Source organism: Tachyglossus aculeatus, chromosome 2, assembly GCF_015852505.1.
Source record: "Tachyglossus aculeatus isolate mTacAcu1 chromosome 2, mTacAcu1.pri, whole genome shotgun sequence".
Taxonomy (NCBI): domain Eukaryota; kingdom Metazoa; phylum Chordata; class Mammalia; order Monotremata; family Tachyglossidae; genus Tachyglossus; species Tachyglossus aculeatus.
Genome location: NC_052067.1, coordinates 71483602 through 71505757, shown reverse-complemented (window position 1 = coordinate 71505757; position 22156 = coordinate 71483602). Strand labels below are relative to the sequence as shown.

Sequence of the window (22156 nt, the reverse complement as noted above, 5' to 3'; positions counted from 1 at the left end):
CTCTTAGTACAGTGCTTGGCACATAGGTAGCACTTAAAAAATACCATAATTGTTATTCTATTAGATTGTGAGCCCCATGTTGGACAGGGACTGTCCTTGCTAGTTCTCACTCCACTTTCTAATTGGATAGAATTTGTGTATCCAATTATTGTCATCACAGGCCATTCATTTTCTAAATCTTTTAACCCAAATATGTCTTTTTTAGAAAAGATTATGGAAACTGCTAGATGAAAATCATTTAAACATTAATACAATATGACTCTGTACTCAATATACTCATGTGGCATCTAGTGTTATATTTATAGTCATGTAAAATAGCTGCAATTTCAAATTTGCCCCAAGGAAGATACCTTGTTCCCTCCTTAATAGTTATTTTTATTGGGTCTCTCAACCGTAAATGACTGCACATTGGACACACTATTTAGCCTATTTGAAACTTTTTTAAGAGACTTATTAACTCGATACTTTCAAGTTATTTAATGTATTATCGTAAAGGCCAGAGCAATAAAACATTTGATAAAATGGGACTTCATTGACCAAAATTCATCATTCTCTTATGAGATTTCCTAACAACCTAGAAAATTTGTAAATTCTTACTAGTCACATAAAGAAAGTACTTTGCTCCATTATAAATAATGTACAGGAAAGGATATTTCAATTACTGTGTGTATCAATATGAAATGTGGATTTTCTTTTCCAGGCTTTCCATTGCCACACATACCACAAACTGTGATATATGCTGTCTACATACCGCTTCATTTGTTTGAAAAGATCTTTACCTTGGGGCAGATGGTAAGCATTGCATACATTCAAAAATATATTTGTCTCTAGAAAAAGAATATTGATGTGGATCATTGTGGGCAAAGAATATGTCTGACAACTCTGTTGTATTATACTCTCCCAAGTGCTTAGTATAGTGCTGTGCACATAATAAACACTGCAGAAATACCATTTATTGATTGATTCTATTTACCTCATTTGGCAGTAACCTAGACCGAATTACTTTCTTTTTGCATATTAGTTAACAGAATGGGTGAAAGCAAGGAAAGAAATGAGACATTTAAAAAAATGTAAATCACAAAAATGCGATTTTTGCTTTCTGCTTTCTGGAGGAAAGCAAGAATACACAAATCATCTTGGTATGCAGCAGTCAGAAATGCCTTTAAATCAGTGTTTTTTATTGAACAGTTACTGTGTCCAGAAAATACTTTTCTTCAGTTATAGGTTTCAGACAGACTGGGAATTAAAGAGGGAATAGAAAGGCATTGTAAGTGACAGTCTCAGTCACAAACCCATCAAAAAAAAATGAAAGGGATTTGTAGGTTCTTAAATGCTTTTAGGTCTCTTTAGGAGCAATTCAAGGCAACCCTTTTCTGGGGAGTACAATGCTGAGAGTTGCTAAATGACCTAAAGATCCAGAATAATGCTATAAGTGCTCTCCCCCAGAATGAACCTTATGTTTTAACAAGAGGAACTAGAACAATAAAATAAGTAATTAACATTTTATTTCTACATGTATTAAATTTTGTTTTAGTCACAGGGAAAGGGGCAGATGCTCTCAATCAGTCTATTGTATTTATTGAGCACTTTGTGGAGAGCACTGTACTAAGTGCTTGAGAGAGTACAATATAACAGAATTGGTAGACAAGTCCACAGTGAACCTAAAGTTTAGAGGGAGCTTATGTTTCTTTATATTGATATATTCATTGTCGTATTTATTGAGCACTTACTGTGTGCAGAGCACTGTACTAAGTGCTTGGGAAGTACAAGCTGGCATATATTAAGTGCTTGCTGTTTTTTTTTTTTTTAAATGGTACTTGTTAAGCACTGACTATGTACCAGGCACTGTATTAAACAATGGGGTAAATACAAGCTAATCAGGTTGGACAAAGTCCGTGCCCCACATTGGGCTCACAGTCTTAACCCCCGTGTTACAGAAGGAGTAACTGAGGTCCAGAGAATTTAAGTGACTTTCCTAAGGCCATACAAGCCAACAAGTGGCGGAGCCTGGATTAAGACCCAGGTCCTCTGATGCCCAAGTCCATGCTCTATCTACTAGGCCAAGCGCTTAGTACAGTGCTCTTCACACAGTAAGCGCTTATAAATATGATTGAATGAATGAATGCTAAGCACTTGGGAGAGTTGGTAGGCCTAATCCCTTTCTATGAGGAGCTAATAATGAAGTGGGGGAGACAGACATCAAAATAAATTTTCATATAGGGGAAACAGCAGGATATAAGGATATGCAAGTAAGTGCTGTGGGACTGAGGTGGGATGAATAATAAAATGCTTAAGGGTGATTGGCTAGAGTAGGGAGCAAATCAAAGCACAGGGTCGTCATATTCAAAGCAAACTTCACTGACGGTGAAATTCATATTCTGAGTGCATTTGTGGCTGAGAAGATCAATGTGGTTCCAATATTGTGAGGATACGGTTATGTTATGAGGTTTGACTTTAGGTTTGATCTAGTGCTGTTTTCTCTCTGACCTTTTTTTTTCTTTCTTTACACAATTTTTCCTCATAAAGATCCTCTCTTTTCTTGATTTCAGTGAGTCATGCTGGTCTGTCCTCAGCAATCAACTCCCAGTTTTCAGCTGGGATGTAGCGTTGTCTGAGGATTTGTTTTATTTTGCCAATGAACCATTTCCTCTGTCCTTCTTGCCTATGATTTCCCAATTTCAGGTCTCCATACGGAAGTTGTCTGTATATCCTGCTGTCATTCATTAACGTCACTTGAAAGGAGGGGATAATATTTCTATTTTCTCCAGCGAAGCAGAGTGAGAAGATGGAGTAACAGATCAATCAATCAGTTATGTTTATAGAGCATTTACTGTGTGCAGAGCACTGCATTAAGCACTTGGGAGAGTATAATATGACAGTATAACAGAGTTGGTAAACACATTCCCTGCTCACAATGAGTTACAGTCTAGAGGGAAGACAGACATTAATATAAATAAATAAATTACGAATATGTACATAAATGCTGTGGAACTAAGGAAGGGGTAAATAAAGGGAGCAAACAAGAATGACTCAGAAGGAGTGGGAGAAGAGGAAATGAAGGCTTAATCAGGGAAGGCCTTTTGGAGGACATTCATTCATTCATTCAATCGTATTTATTGAGCACTTACTGTGGGCAGAGCATGTGATTTCAATAAGGCTTGGAAAGTGGGAAGATTACTTGTCTGTCAGATATGAAGAGGGAGGATGTCTCAGGACCAAGGTCATGGGCTTTTGAAACAGGAAGGATGGTGATGCAGTTTACAGTGTTGGGAAAGTCACGTGGAGGACAGGGTTTGGGTGGGAAGATAAGGAGTTCTGTTTTGGACATGTTAAATTTGAGGTGTAAGAATATCATAGTAGAGATGTCCTGAAGACAGGAGGAAATGTGAGACTGCAGAGAGGGTAAGAGGTCAGGGCTGAAGATGTAGATTTGGGAATCACCCACATAGAGGTGGTAGTTGAAGCCATGGGACAGAATGAGTTCTCCAAGGCAGTGGGCATTGAAGGGGACACAGAAGTGAACCTTGAGGGACTCCCATAGTCATGGGGTGGGAGACAGAAGAGGAGTCTACAAAAGAGACTGAAAATGAGCAACTAGAGAGGACAAGAACCAGGACAGGACAGTGTAAGTGAAGCCAAGGTTGGATAATATTTCCAGGAGACGAGGGTGATACTGAACATCAAAACAGAGACTGAGAAAGATTAGGATTGGAGTAGAGGCAATTGGATTTAGCAAGAAGGAGATCCAACCTTTAGAAAGTTGGGAAGCCTGTGACTGTGGCTCCAGGGCTGAGTCAGTCCCACTTAGCTTGGAGCCCCCTAATATCCGGGCCTCTGGTGTCTGCAACCGCCATCTGGACCAGCCTCTCCCAGTGCCACAGAACACTTGGGGACAGAAGCTTCCTCCACAGCCTCCAGAACCCTGAGGAGGCTGCAGTGGTTTATAACAGGGGTTAGCAACGTATGGCCCGGGAGGCATAGCTTGTTTTTTTGTGGAAAGAGATATGATTCTTGAGCCTCGAAGGAGAGGAGTGGCACTTAGACCTGCCCTCTGGGGCCTTGGGCTAAGCAGGGAGCTGCCATTGAACCCCCACAGCTCGCAGGACCGCTCTTACACATGTCACCACACCCATCTCAGCAGATGGTGTGGCACCCATCACAGCTGGAAGTGGGGAAAGGAGGGCAGAAGACGTCAGAACAACAGCCCCCCTGACCCTGGGGCAGCAGTAGGCAGTCATCATCATCATCATCATCAATCGTATTTATTGAGCGCTTACTATGTGCAGAGCACTGTACTAAGCGCTTGGGAAGTACAAATTGGCAACATATAGAGACAGTCCCTACCCAACAGTGGGCTCACAGTCTAAAAGGGGAAGACAGAGAACAAAACCAAACATACTAACAAAATAAAATAGAATAGATATGTACAAGTAAAATAGAGTAATAAATATGTACAAACATATATACATATATACAGGTGCTGTGGGGAAGGGAAGGAGGTAAGAAGTGGGGGATGGAGAGGGGGACGAGGGGGAGAGGAAGGAAGGGGCTCAGTCTGGAAAGGCCTCCTGGAGGAGGTGAGCTCTCAATAGGGCCTTGAAGGGAGGAAGAGAGCTAGCTTGGCGGATGGGCAGAGGGAGGGCATTCCAGGCCCGGGGGATGACGTGGGCCAAGGGTTGATGGCGGGACAGGCGAGAACGAGGTACGGTGAGGAGATAAGCGGCCGAGGAGCGGGGAGGCAGTCCACCTAGGGGGTTACTGACCACCCCCCGAGGGTCCCAGACTCCAGTCTCCATCTCAGGAGGACCTGAATTACTCCAAATCCCCATGAGTAGCCTGACCTGTACCACTCAGATGACCAGGTCTGCACCGATCAGGATTTCCTGCTTCTTCATGAAGAGGGATCCTCTCCCTCCCTGGAGACCACCATAGGCTCAGCAGTTTTTTGGAGCTGGGGGAGTGGAGGAAGCCAGAAGGCTGTGGGCAGGGTGAGATTTAACCCCCTACCTTCCAGTCCTAGAAAGCCCTCTCTAGGATCCTGTTCCCTATGGGGAACAGAGGGCCAAGTATGGGAGAGCAAGATTCACTGGCCCCGAGGGGCCTGTTTGCCACCCCTGTCGGGGATGGAGTGCTCTTGCCCCTCGCTGGTGGGCCTGGCAGTAATGTGGGGGAGGGACAGCAGGGGAGGAGAGGGGAGAGGAAAGAATAGGAGGTGAGGGAGACTGACCTCTGCCAGTGTTGGCCCATTGCGCCATTCTTCCCTGCCTTTTGTCATTGATCTTCCGTCTCCTTCCCTCTTCCTCCCCTGCTCTCCCCTTCCCTTACTGGAATCGACAACTGTTGCTGGGTACAGTTCTTGATGCAAAGCAGCCATGCAAGGAAATGACATCATCATATTATGCCTTGCACTGCATGACATGACACCAACATGTGGGGCTGAAGAGCCCTGGCTCCCTTGGGAGAGGGTTAATATGGAGCAGCCTGAATTGAATAAGCATTGTGGGAATGGAAAATTAAAATCCATTAGATTCACAATGAAATAACCTACATTAATGTGTATTTGGATTATGTGATTAACTTGTAGTGAACCATCTGGTCAAGGTTTTCTACAAATGGTTCTGATCAAGGGTTTCATTTTGTTTGGCTTTTCTGTGCGGAAAGGTTGCCAAGCTCTGATTTGTAACTGGACTATTACCTAAACCAGTAGCAGTTTGTAGACTCACTTGCTAGGCGCTGTTCTAAGTGCTGAGGTAGATACATCAGGTTGGACAGAGTCCATGTCCCACATGGGGCTCAGTCTTAATCCCAGTTTACAAATGAGGTAACTGAGGCCCAGAGAAAGGAAGTGACTTCCCCAAGGTCACACAGCAGACAAGTGGTGGAGCCAGTTTTAGAACCCAGGTCCTTCTGACTCTCAGGCTTGGGCTCTATCCACTAGCCCACACTGCTTAACTGCAATCCATTGTTACCATTGCCTTTATCTGCCTACCCCTGTCTATATTACATGTCCCATATGGTACAGGGACTGGGTTTGATCAATCATGTTTTTATATACCCCACTGCTTAGCACAGTGCTGGGCGTAAAGTATATACTTAAAAAATACCATAACTAACTAGAAGAGAGAAATTTATTTTTAAACCTTCTGCGGTTCTTGAGTATTTATCAAATACAGGAGATTGGCAACTGCTTTAAAATCAATGCCAAAGTTGTGTGCAACTGGCAGCAAGGCTACTCTTTATCACTGCTATTTTTCAGTATTTATACAGCAATTTATATTTGTGTTTTAAATCATTTTCCTTAATGCACAACAGTGTGAGGCAGGGTGATATATCTGATTGAAATTGCAGGGAGAATGTTTTATGTAGACTTAACTCTTGGGCTGTAGATCACTTTCATCTGATGAATAATGCTATGAGAATTTAATGGCCTTGGGATTTCATATTAACATCCCAAATTAGTGTCTCTAGTACAATATCTTCTTATACCAGGCTGAGGTTTTGCCTCAATGAATAATGCCAATAACTCCTTTACCCTCAGCATTTTGGAAAATTTTAGTTTGAAGGCTCTATTGCACCAATACTGATTGGCTTATGAGAAATGAAAGGATAAAAGTAGGAGTGGGATGCATCTTTAGATATAAGAAATATTGTTGTATCTCTCTTTGAGTTAGAAATCTATAAATTTATGTAGGGCACATTCTAGTGGGCGTTTCTTCACCTCAGTGCTTGTTGAAATAATGTGGCAGGTTGATGCTTCTGCCCTTTGGTGGAACCATCTCAATCAGTGCCTTTTGGGTGCCTACTAAGTACTAAGCACTGTACTATAACATTTGGAAAAAACACCAATGTAAAAGACACAGTTCCTGCCCTCAAGGACCCTGCAGGTCGGGGAAGCAGTGTGGCATAGTGGAAAGAGGTAACCGCTTAACTTGGGAGTCAGAGGTCATGGGTTCTAATCCCGACTCTGCCACTGATCAGCTGTGTGACTTTGGGCAAGTCACTTAACTTCTCTGGGCCTCAGTTACCTCATCTGGAAAATAGGGATTAAGACTGTGAGCCCCACGTGGGACAACTTGATTACCTTGTGTCTACCTCAGCATTTAGAACAGTGCTTGGCACATAATAAGCACTTAACAAGTGCCATCATCATCATCATCATGGGTGAGGCAAGCAGGCATGAACACTGACAAATAGTGGGAGCAAGGATGTAGCAGGTTGTGGTAAGAATGTCAGGATGAAATATATGATAGAGTTTCCTGTCAAGATTGAGAGAAGAGCCCCTTTCCTGAGACTTCAGGGCTAACGTCAAGGGAAATTATTATATTATATATATATATACTTGCCTTTTGTTTTCAAAGAAGACACCAGCAGTGGTGAAATTCACCTAGGAGGGCATGTGTGGATAAAAAGGCCAATGTGAAACACACAGTCCAGGCCACATTGGACACTCAAAAAGGCTGTCCTTGGTGTGTTCTCCCTTTTGCCTCCTAGCTTTTGCTTCCCATTCATTCATTCATTCAATTGTATTTATTGAGCACTTACTGTGTGCAGAGCACTGTACTAAGCGCTTGGGAAGTACAAGTCGGCAACATTAAAATAAATAAAATAATAAATCTGTACAAATATATACAAATGCTGTGGGGAGGGGAAGGAGGTAGGGCGGGGGGGATGAAGAGGCGGAGAGGAAAAAGGGGGCTCCTTCTGGGAAGGCCTCCTGGAGGAAGTGAGCTCTCAGGAGGGCTTTGAAGGGAGGAAGAGAGCTAGCTTGGCAGATGTGTGGAGGGCATTCCAGGCCAGGGGGAGGACGTGGGCTGGGGGTTGATGGTGGGACAGGTGAGAACGAGGCACAGTGAGGAGGTTAGCGGCAGAGGAGCGGAAGGTGCGGGCTGGGCTGTAGAAGGAAAGAAGGGAGGTGAGGTAGGAGGGGGAGAGGTGATGGAAAGCCTTGAAGCTGAGAGTGAGGAGTTTTTGCCTGGTGTGTAGGTTGACAGGCAACCACTGGAGATTTTTGAGGAGGGGAGTAACATGCCCAGAGCGTTTCTGTACACAGATAAAGTGGGCAGCAGAGTGAAATATAGACTGAAGTGGGGAGAGACAGGAGGATGGGAGATCAGAGAGGAGGCTGATGCAGTAATCCAGTAGGGATCAATCAATCAATCAATCAATCGTATTTATTGAGCGCTTACTATGTGCAGAGCACTGTACTAAGCACTTGGGAAGTACAAATTGGCATCACATAGAGACAGTCCCTACCCAACAGTGGGCTCACAGTCTAAAAGGTGGGCTCACAGTCTAAAAGGTGGGCTCACAGTCTAAAAGACTGTGGGATACGATGAGGGATTGAACCAGCAAGGTAGCAGTTTGGATGGAGAGGAAAGGGCGGATCTTGGCAATGTTGTGGAGGTGAGACTGGCAGGTTTTGGTGATGGATTTCCTAATTTCAGCTCCGCATACAGTAGCTGTTTAGATATCCTGCTGTTATTCATAGCTATGTTTAGGAGCATAGCATCTCATATTAGTAATCATATCATGGTTTGCATAGCACTTGCCAAATGTATTCCTGCTCGAGCACTAGTTAGTGAGTTTGTATGTAGGGATACAGCACATTGCAATGTGTATGCAAAGTGTGGTTTTTTTTTTAAATGTGCAGTACCCATTTTTAGCCAAAATGACCAATTTAGTGATGATTCTGTGCTTAGTTCCAGAATCCATCAGGCAGTTGCCTCAGTAAATTCTACAGTCTTCAGTGCCCATATGAGCCAGCTAATTTCAGGGATGCTGCTGGGCTTGTCCTCCCCGAGGAACACCTTATATGATTTCCTGGTCAGATGCCTTCATGGCTTGGTGGCATAGTATCTAGCCCTCCTGTGCTCTTTCCACTGCTTGACCGCAGGACTTGACTTAAATATATGAATAAATATTGAATCTACATTTATACGCCAATTTTGAGGAGGGAAAATGGCATTCTCTGTGTGTAAGGGATGTCAGACAGACATCAGTTAAGATCATTCCTGAGAGACAAGAAGGCGAGCAGGTTGGTTGGTGGGGCCTGCTGCTATGTCAAGGGGACAGAACACGCTGGACCTAGGAGCTTGTGCTACTTCCTCCTGGCCTTTCATTGGTATCAACAACTCTAAAACCAACTCTAGGACCACTCCCCAAGTTCAGCGGCCTCCAGTTCTTTGGTCATTCATTCAATCATTTATTTAGTCCTTGCTGTGCACAGAGCACTGTACTAAGTGCTTGAGAGAATACAATATAACAAGCACATTCCCTGCCCACAACAAGCTTAAAGTCTAGAGGGAGAGACAGACATTAATGATGTGTCTGTCTCCAAGAGGTCTTCCCTGACTAAATCCCCCTTGCCTTTTCTCCCACTCCATTCTTTGTCACCCTGACTTGCTCCCATTGTTCATCCCCCACTCTCAGGCCCACAGCACTTCTGTACACATTTGTAATTAATTTTTTTTACATGAGTGTCTGTCTCCCACCTCTGAACTGTAAGCTCATTGTGGGCAGGGAATGTGACTGTATCTGTTGTTATATTGTACTCTTCCAAGCACTTAAGGCAGTGTTCTGCACACAGTAAGCATTCAATAAATACGATTGAATGAATAAATGAATGAATATAAATAAATAAATTATAGATAAGTACATAAGTGTTACGGGGCTGGGAGGGGGAGATGACTAAAGGGAACAAGTCAGGGAAAGACTCTTGGTTTTCAGGAACCCAAGAACCAGTCTTGCCAGCCATCACTCCAACCTACAAATCTCTACAGAATCAGCGTGGCTTAGTGGAAAGAGCATGAGCTTGGGAGTCAGAGGATGTGGGTTCTAATCCTGGTTCCTCCAATTATCAGCTGTGCGACTTAGGCAGGTCACTTAACTTCCCCACGCCTCAGTTACCCCATCTGTAAAATGGGGATTAAGACTGTGAGCCCCATGTGGGACAACCTGATTACCTTGTATCTACCCCAGCACTTAGAACAGTGCTTGGCACAAAGTAAGTGCTTAACAAGTACCATAATTATTATTATTACAGGAAAGCAGTTCATCACATTTTGTAGTTCTTGTGGTGATATTACGAAATAGGACTCTGGTGCTCACTTGTATCCATTAATTATTTTTGTGTGTTAGGAAACCCTCATTTGGGGGATAATTAACAAGTTTTATTTAAAACTTTTGCAGGCTTTTTGTTTGTTTTCTTAATAAGCCCTTGACTAGGAGATGCCAGAAGAATGCACAGGGAAGGGCATGGCTTGAACACTCTTACCCAAAGTGAGAGCGCGACCCCTGACACCCCTCCCTCCCCTTCTCCACACCCCTTACATCGAGACTCTCCGGCCAGCCTCGGCCCCTCCTTTCCTGGGGCCCTGGGCTCCCGGCTTCAGTGCCGGGTTCACGAGGAATTGGATGGAGTCACCGGGCAATAACTCGGAGTGGTCCCATGCCGGACGCGCCCGACTCTCTGTTGGCTTGAGGGGCCAATAAGCACCACGTGCGGAACACTGTGCTTGGCTCTTGGCAGAGTAAAGCCGAGGCATGGTGGGTATTCCCTGCCATCCAGGAACTTACAATTTAGGAGACAAAATCAGGCAAGAGTCAACTACAAACAGCGCAGGTAAAAGGGTGTAACAGGAAGAGTTTCAGGTGTTTCAATATTAAGCCGCAGAGTGAGCAAATGAAAATGTGTCGCTTTCTAAGTTGTGAGGTGGCTTGGCCTGGTGGGAAGAGCACAGGACTGAGAGTCGGGAGATCTGGGTTCTAGTCCCACGCTCACCACTGACTTGCCCGTTGTGTGACCTTGTGCAAGTCATCTTGCCGTGCCTTAGTTTCTTCACCTGGGGAACGGTGATTAAAATCTCTTCTGTTGTCTCCATGAGGCCTGTGTGGGAGGAGCTGTCTGATTTGATAATTTGCTATCCCAGTTCTTCGCACAGTGCTTGGCATATAGTGAGTGAGCACATAAGAAGAATCGTCATTATTGCGACTCCTGAGGCTAGGAAGTAGAATGAGTTGCAGAAGGTGGTATTTATTGAGCGCCCACTGAGTGCACTGCCCTGTACTAAACACTTAGCAAAATACAGCATGGAGAAGTGACTGGTTGGGGGAGAAGGGGAGGTGGTCCCCCAGTGTCATAGTGAGCAGGGCCTCACCCAGTGCTGCCTAAACCCTGCTAGAGGTTATCTCAGCCATGCCCAGCAGTGAGCGTAACAAATTGTAGTTAATTGTGTGTGTGTGTGTGTGTGTTGTGTTTTGTGGAGAGAGAGAGAGAGAGAATATGTTTCCGTCTGTCTCTCAGTCCCCCATCCGATCTCCTCTATCAGACTGGATACCCCCCTCCTCCCAGTGCAATGGCAAGTCACTTCACTTCTCTGTGCCTCAGTTCCCTCATCTGTAAAATGGGGATTGAGACTGTGAGCCCCACGTGGGCCAACCTGGTTACCTTGTATCCTCCCCAGTGCTTAGAACAGTGCTTTGCACATAGTAAGCGCTTACCAAATGCCATCATTATTATTATTATTAAAGTTGTATTTTTATAATAAGATAAGAAAGGTTGTCACTGAGCTGTGTTTGCAGCTGACAGGAGTTTCCATAGTGGCAGCTGCAGCAGGAGTGACAAAACTGTGTTGTCTTTTTAAATGCGTACAAATCACATTAACTTATTCAGAATGTTGCAAATCAATATATTTTCAATTGCTTTTTTTTATTGTTTCAGGCTGAGTCATTATTTTGTCTTTACTGTATCTTTTAGGCAGATTCTGCTGAGAAGCTTAGGGAATATGGACTTTCCCATATATTTAGCCATCCTGTGCTGGTGACTAGAACTAGATCCTGTCCAATTATAGCACCACCGAAACCTCAACCTGTGCCTCCGTGGAAGTTAATCCGCCCTAAAAAAGAGACTGTTGTGACAGATGAAGCCCAAGGTTTGTACATATTCCAAAAAAGTATTTCTTCTACAATCTAAAGTCCTCAAGGTGGCTTGGGATGGTATGCCCTTCTTAGGATTATATTACATTTACTTTTAACTTTTCCCACATTGACTGTAGTTTAGTCCTATATTTTCTGATTTTGAAAGGCAAGACATCCTGTTATAATAACAATTAATAGTAATAATTATGGTACTAGTTAAGTGCTTACTATGTGCCAACACTCTTCTAAGCTCTGGAGTAGATACAAGTTAGGTTGGATACAAGTCTCTGTCCCACATAGGGTTCACACTCTTAATCCTCATTTTACAGATTAGATCATTGAAGCTCAGAGAAGTAAAGTGATTTGCCCAAGGTCACACAGCGGATGTGGTGGACCCAGGATTAGAACCCATGACCTTCTGACTCCCAGGCCTGTGCTCTATCCACTAAGCCACAAATAATAATTGTGATATTTGTTAAGCGCTTACTACGTGCCAGGCACTGTACTAAGCATTGGGGTGGATACCAGCAAATCGGGTTGGACACAGTCCCTATCCCACATGGGGCTCACAGTCTTAATCCCCATATACAGATGAGGTAACTGAGGCACTGAGAAGTTAAGTGACTTGCCCAAGGCCACACAGCAGACAAGTGGCAGAGCCAAGATTAGAACCCATGACCTTCTGATTCCCAGTCCTGTGCTGTATCCACAGTACCATGCAGAGAACCTTGACAAATTAAAGTAGCCCGATAAATCTCTCAATGTGTAAATCTAGCCTGATATAGTGGAGGTATCGACAATGACCACAGATCAATGATACTGAGATCTATTTCACTGACATGATAACAGCAGCTGTAACAGCATATGCTTCACTCTGGAAATACTTTTCTAGGAAGCAGTCGAGAGAATATTCATTCATTCATTCAATCGTATTTATTGAGCGCTTGCATATGTTATGTAACCAGGGGGGAACATGACCAACTGTGAATATCCCAGCAGTGCAGAGCTCTTGAGAGTGGGGCACCAACTTGTGTGGCTGAACTAAAATGATTTCTGATTTTGTTTCATTTCCCTGCTAGGCTCATAATTAATTGATTTTTAATTAATTTTAATTAATTTAATTTAATTAATTTTAATTAATTTTTAATTAGTTGATCTTGATTTTTTAAATCATATTTGCTGAGCGCTTACTATGTGCAGAGCACTGAACTAAGTGCTTGGGAGAGTACAATGCGATAGAATAAGTGGAAACGTTTTGCCCATAAGCTTTTGATCTAGAGTTTACAGTGTAAATTTGTGCATCAGAAGCAGTGTTGCTCAATGGAAAGAGCACGGGCTTGGGAGTCAGAGGTCATGGGTTCAAATCCTGGCTCTGGCAATTGTCAGCTATGTGACTTTGGGTGAGTCACTTAACTTCTCTGTGCCTCAGTTACCTCATCTGTAAAATGGGGATAAAGACTGTGAGCCCTACTTGGGACAATCTGATCACCTTTTATCCTCCCCAGCACTTAGAACAGTGATTTGCACATAGTAAGCACTTAATAAATGCCATCATTATTATTTCTTCAAAGCGCTTTCACAACAGTCATCTCATCTAGGGAGAGGTAGGCATTAATCCCATTGACCTGATTAGGAAACTTGAGGCACAGGGTGGTTAAATGAAACCATGTAGGCTAAGGTCACACAGCAGAGCAGCGGCAGTGAAACCCTTGGGACCTGAACTCAGGTTTCCTGATTCTGGGACCCATCTCTTTCCACTTGAACATGCTACCACTTTCTCAGCTACATCAGGAGGAACATGAAACCAAAAACAATGATCAGTTAATGTGTATTTATTTGTCTACTATAGCTGCCTTGGCTACCAAAGACAGGACCATGGGAGCGCAGGCATCACAAATGATGGAGTTGCTGGTAGGAAACTTGAAAATACAAACATTTGGGTTCAAGCAGGCTGAACTTCAAATATTTCACTGTCAGACAGACTTGATCAGGGTTGGATTCCCCTTGGCCTAATGAAAAGAGCATGGGTCTATGAGTTGGAGGCCCTGGGTTCTAATTCCATCTCTGCCACTTGCCTGCTGGGTGACCTCAGGCAAATCACTTAACTTCTCTGGGCCCCAGTTCCCTCATCTCTTCTCCCTCCTTCTTAGACTGTGAGCTCCATGTGGGATAGGGACTGTGTCTGAATTGTTTATCTAATATCCACCCCAGCACTTAGTACAGTGCTTGGCACATAGTGCATAAAAAATACTATAACCATCATCACTATTATTACAGCGCATAGCTCTTTTTTGTTTAACATAATATGATATTATAATCTGTGTAGGGGTGGGAGGGAGTGAGGGTTGTGGCTTATGTGGCGGGAAATATGTCACCCCGAAGTACTGCTGCCATGGAGTGAATGAAGTGATTAGGGATTAATTTATTAAACACATATCAGATATTATTCCAAATGGTTATGTCTCATTTTGGGTGGCTTTATTTTGTTTTATTTTTGAATTCACCTGAGGAAAATACTGGCCACAGGCCCGGGAGTCAGAGGAACTGAGTTCTAATCATCCAAATCATCCAGTTCCACCCCTTGTCTGCTGTGTGACCTCAGTCATGTCACTTAACTTTTCTGTGTCTCAGTTTCCTTGCTTGTAAAATGGGGATTCCAAACGTGTTCTTCCTCCCACTTAGACTGTTAGCCGTGTGTGGAACAGGGACTGTAACCACTCAGATTTAGATATATCTTTCCCAGTGTTTAGTATTGAGCCTGAAATCTAGTAAGTGCCTGACAAATACCAAAATTATTATTATCATTACTGCATGATATATAAATCTTAGGACTGAAGGGACCCCCGAGGGCATTTTTAATGAGATATTTTCTTACTATATTCCTTTATTCCTTCCTTTCAGAACAAATAATAAAGAAACCTGATCAGTTTGTTGAAATTTCCAGCCCATTTTTGAATTTTAGGATTCATTCTATTCCAATCCCATCAAAAACGTAAGTATGCTGTTCTCTTTTGAGATAAAAATGCCCTTTTGAAAATACATATTTTTCCAATAGATGGTTTTCTTAAAGATATTCTATCATCAACAAGGTAGTATTGTACTGTCGTGATTTTTTTGCCATAATAATCAGATGAAATGCCCATTTGGGCATGGCACTGTACTGGAGGCACTTTTGGAGACTTGCCTTCAACTTTCTGGGTTCTGACATTTTGATGTTAAGTTTCACGCACATATTTTATGATCAGATTTCAGGATGATTTTAAAAGTCTCAAATTTCTACTTTTATGGGATAACTTAAAAATTTAGATTGTGATTTCCTACTTTAATTAAGAACACTTGTGTAAAGTGTATTGTAAAATAAGATTCCATTTCCTATGCAGTAATTTGCCATTTAAAGTAGAGAAAAATATTGTCATACATATATATTAGTGGAGTCTACAGTATATTTCTAATTTATAATGTTGGAGATTTTTTCTTAGCTTATCTCATCTATCTGTCAAGAGTTGACAGGCTAAATTTCCTGGGTTTCTATGACAGCCTCTAATTTAGTTTCTTGTGATTTAATTAACAGGTAGTTACCAAAAATATATGGTGAAAATGAACATTTTACTAAACCGTTGCAACTTTAAATGCCTTAAGAGGTTTGGGGTTGACTGGATTTATACTTTCCGTTTGTCCCTCTTAAATTATGAAGACCGGATAATTCACAGCAAATGATTTTTAATGTTTAAATGTTCTGTTGGAAATGTTATGAGGCAGTTCCCTGAGATCCTTTGTTTCTTGTTATGAAACTTGGTTTCAGAGGAAAAGTTACACAGGGGAAAGTAAAAGCCTAACAGACCCCCAAATGATCATTACTTCCAGAGTCCTGTAGACACATAAAACCACTGTGAGATTGAGATGAGCAGCAGAGTGGCTTAGTCGATAGAGCATGAGTTTAGGAGTCAGAAGGACCCACGTTCGAATCGTGGCTCTGCCACTTGTCGGCTGAGTGATCTTGGGCAAGTCACTCTCTATTCCTCAGATACCTCATCTGTAAAATGGGGATTAAGTCTGCAAGCTCCATGTGGGACATGGACTGTATCCAACTGGAGTAGCTTGTATCTACCCCAGTGCTTAGTACAGTGCCCAACACATGGTAAATGCTTAACAAATACCATGAAAAAAAGCCCCAAACAATAAGCAGAAGTGAGAACACAGGAGAGTTGCATAGCTGAGTGGTTTGGGGATGCCTGAACATATGGAAAAGTCACATCAGTGAAATATTTAGGAATATCCAGGGTCGCTTTCAGAGCAAGCTAAGGAATCCCTGAGAAGACTGAAAATTGTTTAGTGTTAGAAAGCTATATAAAACTGCTGGGAATGAAGCATCCTTGTCTTGATGGGGCTCCCTGTATCAGTCAGTGATCACTTGATTTTTCTAACCTCTGGTAGCCCCAAGTAGGATAATAAGTATTTATTTGATAATTGGATTGAGGGAGAGCTACAGTCCCACAGTTCAAGATAGGCTATAAGGAACATGCTTGATGAACAAGTTCGTTCATGCATGAAGGTGAAGTAGAATGGGATGGCCTCCTAGGACACGGTAATGTCTGGCGCTGCAGGGCCCAAGGTGGCTTCAGTGGAAGATCAGTTCCTTCTCAGGGTCCGCTTGTCACTCTGTTTCTAAGGACCTCTCTCAAATCCCAGCTGCTAAGCTTGCCCAGCCAAGTGAAAGGTTGGATGTCACTGAGACGGAAATCCTCCAGAGCTACAATAGCATTTTGGTTTGAGGCTTTCTATTCTAGCATTGCTGTGTGCTTCTGGTGGCTGGTTTGCCCATCCAACTGGAAAATTGGATATATCTAAGAGAGCATCCTTTCGCTCCTTTAATGTTTTCCTCAATACAGGAGATATTACATCTGAGAATGACCCAGGGCTGGAACTTCAGAGGACTAGGATTTCTCTGCTTGAATTTCAGGGCCAGGTAGATTATTGCTATTAGAGGCCTGAAACTATTGTGTTGAAAGGACTGTGTTGAAATATGGCCTCCCAACTGCCAAGAGAGCCAGACTTAAAACTCCCAAAGAACAAGGATATCCACCAAGTAGCTCTGTGGCAATATCACAATAGCCATGGTGGAATAGAAAACGTAATTCCCCAATATGAACAAAGAATGGGGATTTCTCCATGATATTATATACGTTCTATTAGGTAGGAAAATGGGAATGGTCAAGTGAAGTCTCCAAGAATGTACAGTACAAATGATTGACTCAGCAATTAAATACCTAATTGCTGTGAAACACCTACTGAACCAACAAAACCTTGTGACACACCCTATGGCAACTCGTGACTCTATTGGATTGTCCTCTCCCAAGCACTGATTACGGTGCTCTGCACACAGCAAGTGCTCTATAAATAGCATTGATTGAGGAAGGGTTGATACATGAGTCAAGATAAGGAACATGTGCAACAGGTCATAGGATGCCAAAGCAGAAGAGATCCAGGGCTATGCAGACCACCAGAAAACCAAGGACTTCTGTATATTATTTCAAATATTATTGAAAAGAGAAATACTGCTCCAGTTTCATCACAGACAATGAAGAAATATTAAAGTAATGACATTTCATAGTTCTCAACATGGCTTCAATTGTTGAAGAAGAAGCCACTCAAAATACAGAAAATCTTCCAACATGCAAATGAATGGCTCAGTGGAGAGAGCACAGGCTTTGGAGTCAGAGGTCATGGGTTCAAATCCTGCCTCTGCCATTTGTCAGCTGTGTGACTTCGGGCAAGTCACTTCACTTCTCTGTGCCTCAGTTCCCTCATCTGAAAAATGGGGATTAAGACTGTGAGCCCCCCGTGGGACAACCTGATCACCTTGTAACCCCACCAGCACTTAGAAAAGTGCTTTGCACATAGTAAGCTCTTAGTAAATTCCATTAAAAAAAACTATGAGGAAGTCACCTCAGCAGTCATGTAATGTAGCAGGTCTATTATCCCTTCAAGAAGAAACACAAAAGGTCATAGTAGAGTAATTATCAAGGCATCTCATCATTTTCCATTACTGGCAAGATACATACTTGATGGGGTACTCCTCCACCGTCTCCTGAAGAATTTTATCAACTGAACTCCACCCAGATTGCAATGTTGGTGCTTCTCTGTAGTTTCACATTTCCTCCTGCCTTCAGAACACCTCTACTTGGATATTCTACCAACACCTCCAAAGTAACATGTCCAAAACAGAACTCCTTTTCTTCCTCCACAAACTCTGTCCTCCCACTGTCTTTCTCATCACTGTAAACAGCATCACCATTCTCCCTGTCTCTCAAACCCATAACCTTGATATTATCCTTTACTCATCTCTCTCATTCGACCCACATATTCAATCTGTCACCATATCCTGTTGGCTCAACCTTCACAATACCACTGAAACCTGCCCTTCCCTCTCCATCCAGCAACACTCTCATTTCCTTTCCTCCCACTCCCTTCTGTGTCACTTTTACATTTAGATTTGCACTCTTTATTTACCCCTTTCTCAGCACTTACGTACATATCTGTCATGCATTGATGTTAACGCATGTCTCCCCCTTTAGACTGTAAATTCACTGTGGGCAAAAATATGTCTACCAATTCTATTACATTATACTCTCCCAAGCACTTACAGCAGACAAGTGGTGGATCTGGGATTAGAATTCATGTCCTCTGACTCCCAGCACATGCTTTTTCCACTAGACCATGCTGCTTCCCATTCTCTTTTCACTTCCATGAAAATTGGGAGACACTTGCCACAGATAATGCATTGTAATAGTGCATCATGGTGCATTGGAATTAAGAAGCTGGTCTATTCATCATCATCAATCCAGAAACTTCAAACAGATCATGAAGACAAAGAGACAGAAGAAAATATTAGTTGTGGGGTTTTTTAGCACAGTTTTTTTAGCCAATTTTTTTTTAGCACAGTTGTGCCAATAACTGAACTAAGCACTCAGGTACATTATAAGCAAATCAGAAGCCAACCCTGTTCTACATGGATTAGAAGGAGGAAGAACAGGTATTTTACCGGTAAGAAAACAGAGGCAAGAAAAGGTAAGTGATTCTCCAAGATCATTCACCAGGTAAATGGTGGAGCTGGGATTAGAACCCAGGTCTCCTAACTCCCAGGGCCATGCTCTTTCAGGCATGCTGAAAGAAGCAAAAAGAACACTAGAACTGCCAATAAACTTGACCACCCAGGAAGGCTTGGCAGTTGGATCAGATGAAGAAGAAATTAAGATTTGTCCACCACCACCAACTACAAATTTGGGATTTAAAAAGTTTTGAGAAAAGAAAATGAAGTAATAAATATAACTGAAGAAGACCCTATTGGAGGTGGCGAATGAAAAGTCATAGAAGTGCTCAGAGGAGTTAGCCTTCTAGAAGATGCCTTAAAGAGAAAAGAAGGCTGCTGTTCAGCCTTATTTGAATGAATTTTTCAGTGAAATTGAAAACCACTTCCATAGTCAATCAATCAATTAATCATATTTATTGAGCACTTACTGTGTATAAAGCACGTACTGCTTGAGAAAGTGCAATATAACAATAAACGGACATATTACCTGTCCACAGTCATCTGAACAAGCTTCTACTTTTGTCACCTTCTGCAAAGGCAGCTCATATTACAGCTCCTGACTTATTCTAGATCATGAAGTTATTTATACTTGAATTTAATAAAGGTTAAACAATGTCATGTTTATCATTATGGCATATAGCACGCTAAGAAATCTCATTCATTTAACCATCCTGGCATAGATCCTAATTAATAACATCTTAGTCTTTGGTTTTATCATGGGAATGTTTTCCATTCATGGTACATCTTCAAGGAATATAGTCCAGTTCTATTTTGGATATGCCTGTACACTTAATTGTTTTGCTTGTCACTTTTGATATATATATGTATACATATATATATATACACATATATAATATATATATATCAGTTGATGGTTAGTTTACCACTTGGCCCTTCTTATTATCGGCAGTGATCATTTTTCTTTTGTGTCTTGCTTCTGGAATTGTTATAGTCATTAAGATACATTGTTTGACTTTGGTTTCATCCATGGTGCCTTGTTTCGTTTGTTTAAACCTCGGATTGTGGTAAAAAAAACTTGACATCTCAGTCCCACATTTTTCCCTTATATTTTACCATGCAATTGGTGAATGCTGTTCAATAATTCAATAGTGATGAGAGTTTGCAAATGTTTAACAGTTATTTTTGTCTTCAACATAATTCTTAGCTTGACCAATTAAAGTAGAATATCAATTAAGCACACCTACAGTTTAGTTTAAAGCCAAAGAAGGTTTCTTGGAAGAAACTGAGAAGCCCAGCTCTGAAGCTTGGGGGATGGAACTGAGCAGTGATTGTACTTATATTTATAATAATGATGGTATTTGTTAAGCGCTTAATATGTGCAAAGCACTGTTCTAAGCGCTGTCTCTATAGCAGTCAGTCATCAGAGTATACCATAACTGTTTTAAGCAACCTGGATTTACATATTTATTATTCCCAGATTAAGCCCCCTCCTTCTTTTCCCCCTCCCCATCCCCCACCCTACCTCCTTCCCCTCCCCACAGCACCTGTATATATGTTTGTACAGAATTACTACTCTATTTTACTTGTACATATTTACCATTCCATTTATTTCATTTTGGTAATATGTTTTGTTTTGTTGTCTGTCTCCCCCTTCTAGACTGTGAGCCCGTTGTTGGGTAGGGACCGTCTCTATATGTTGCCAACTTGTACTTCCCAAGCGCTTAGTACAGTGCTCTGCACACAGTCAGTGCTCAATAAATACGATTGAATGAATGAATGAATTCCCTTTCGCACATAGAGTTAGACCACCACATGTTCTGTGTGTGTATGTTACCCTCTGGTGGCTATCCAGGGAAATCAGAGAAATGTTTTAAACCCAATCGCTAAAAATGCAGAGAAATTTCCGTAATTGGGAAACGTCTACCCTTTTGGAAAACAGTTTCAGGAAATTTAACTTAATATTTAATACCGCTCTCCTCCATATCTCGCAATCCTGAAATGTTGGCACTATCTTCAAGTCTTCTCTGCCATTTAACCTACATATTCAGTGTCATCAAATCCTGTTGGTTCCACCTTCACAGCATCGCTAAAATCCTCCCTTTCCTTGCAAGCCAAACTACTATTATGCTGATCAAAGAACTTATCATATCTCACCTTGACTACTGCATCAGCCTCCTCGCTGGCCACCCTGCCTCTTGTCTCCCCGACTCCAGTCCATACTTCACTCCATCTTCTGCCTGGATCATTTTTCTAAAAAACAACATTCAGTCCATGTCTTCCCACTCCTCAAGAATCTCCAGTGGTTGCCCATCCACATCAAACAGAAACTCCTTACCATTGGCATTAAAGCACTCAGCTTGTCCTATCTTACAATACCTCACTGATTTCCTACTTCAACCCTTCAACTCATTGTACCTTGATCTTATCTAAATTGCCACCAACTCCTCATCCATATCCTCCCTCTAGCCTGGAACTTCCTCCCACTCCATATCTGACAGACCACCACTCTCTCCACCTTCAAAGCCTTATCAATACAACATCTACAGGAGACCATCAATACAACATCTACAGGAGACCGTCTCCAATTAAACCGTCTTTTCTCTGACTCCTCCCTTCTGTGTCACCTATGAACTTGGATCTGTAACTTTTAAGCACTTAATATCCACCCAACCTAAGCCCCACAGTACTTTCATACATACCCTTAATTTATTGTAACACCTGTCTCCCCCTCTAGACAGTGAACTCCTCGTGTGCAGGGAACATGTCTAGCAACTTTGTTGTACTGCAGTCTCCTAAACTCTTAGTACAGTGCTCTGCAAACAGTAAGTGCACAAAAAATACCATAGATTGATTTTCCACTAAATATGCTATCCTGTGCTCCAGGCAAGCACTTTTATATCAAAAGGGTAGCTGATTAGAGTCATTTCTTATTCTTTTTTTTTTACACTTTTTACATTTTGATAAAATGATACTTCATTGGCGCTGCAACAAAAAGTGAGAGAGCATGCTGACTTCATTTTCAGGGATAACAATCCTGAAGATGAGATGCTTTTCTTGCGTAGGATATTCCTGCAAGGGCCTGAAAAATACTAAGTGTAACCTACACACACTGTCAGTTGGGAAGTAGCATCATCTTGTGGATAGAGCACGGGCCTGGGGGTCAGAACGAACTGGATTCGAATCCCAGCT

At 42.2% G+C, this 22156-nt stretch overlaps 1 protein-coding gene across 1 annotated transcript in view; it reads left to right on the top strand.

The window, feature by feature from the left end:
- Positions 1–22156, top strand: part of ADGB (androglobin) — a 178836-nt gene that overhangs the window by 61928 nt on the left and 94752 nt on the right. Inside the window, exons 10-12 of the mRNA XM_038768913.1 lie at positions 701–792; positions 11756–11930; positions 14818–14908. Coding sequence (XP_038624841.1) covers positions 701–792; positions 11756–11930; positions 14818–14908 — 358 coding nt within the window. The remainder of the gene's footprint in view (positions 1–700; positions 793–11755; positions 11931–14817; positions 14909–22156) is intronic.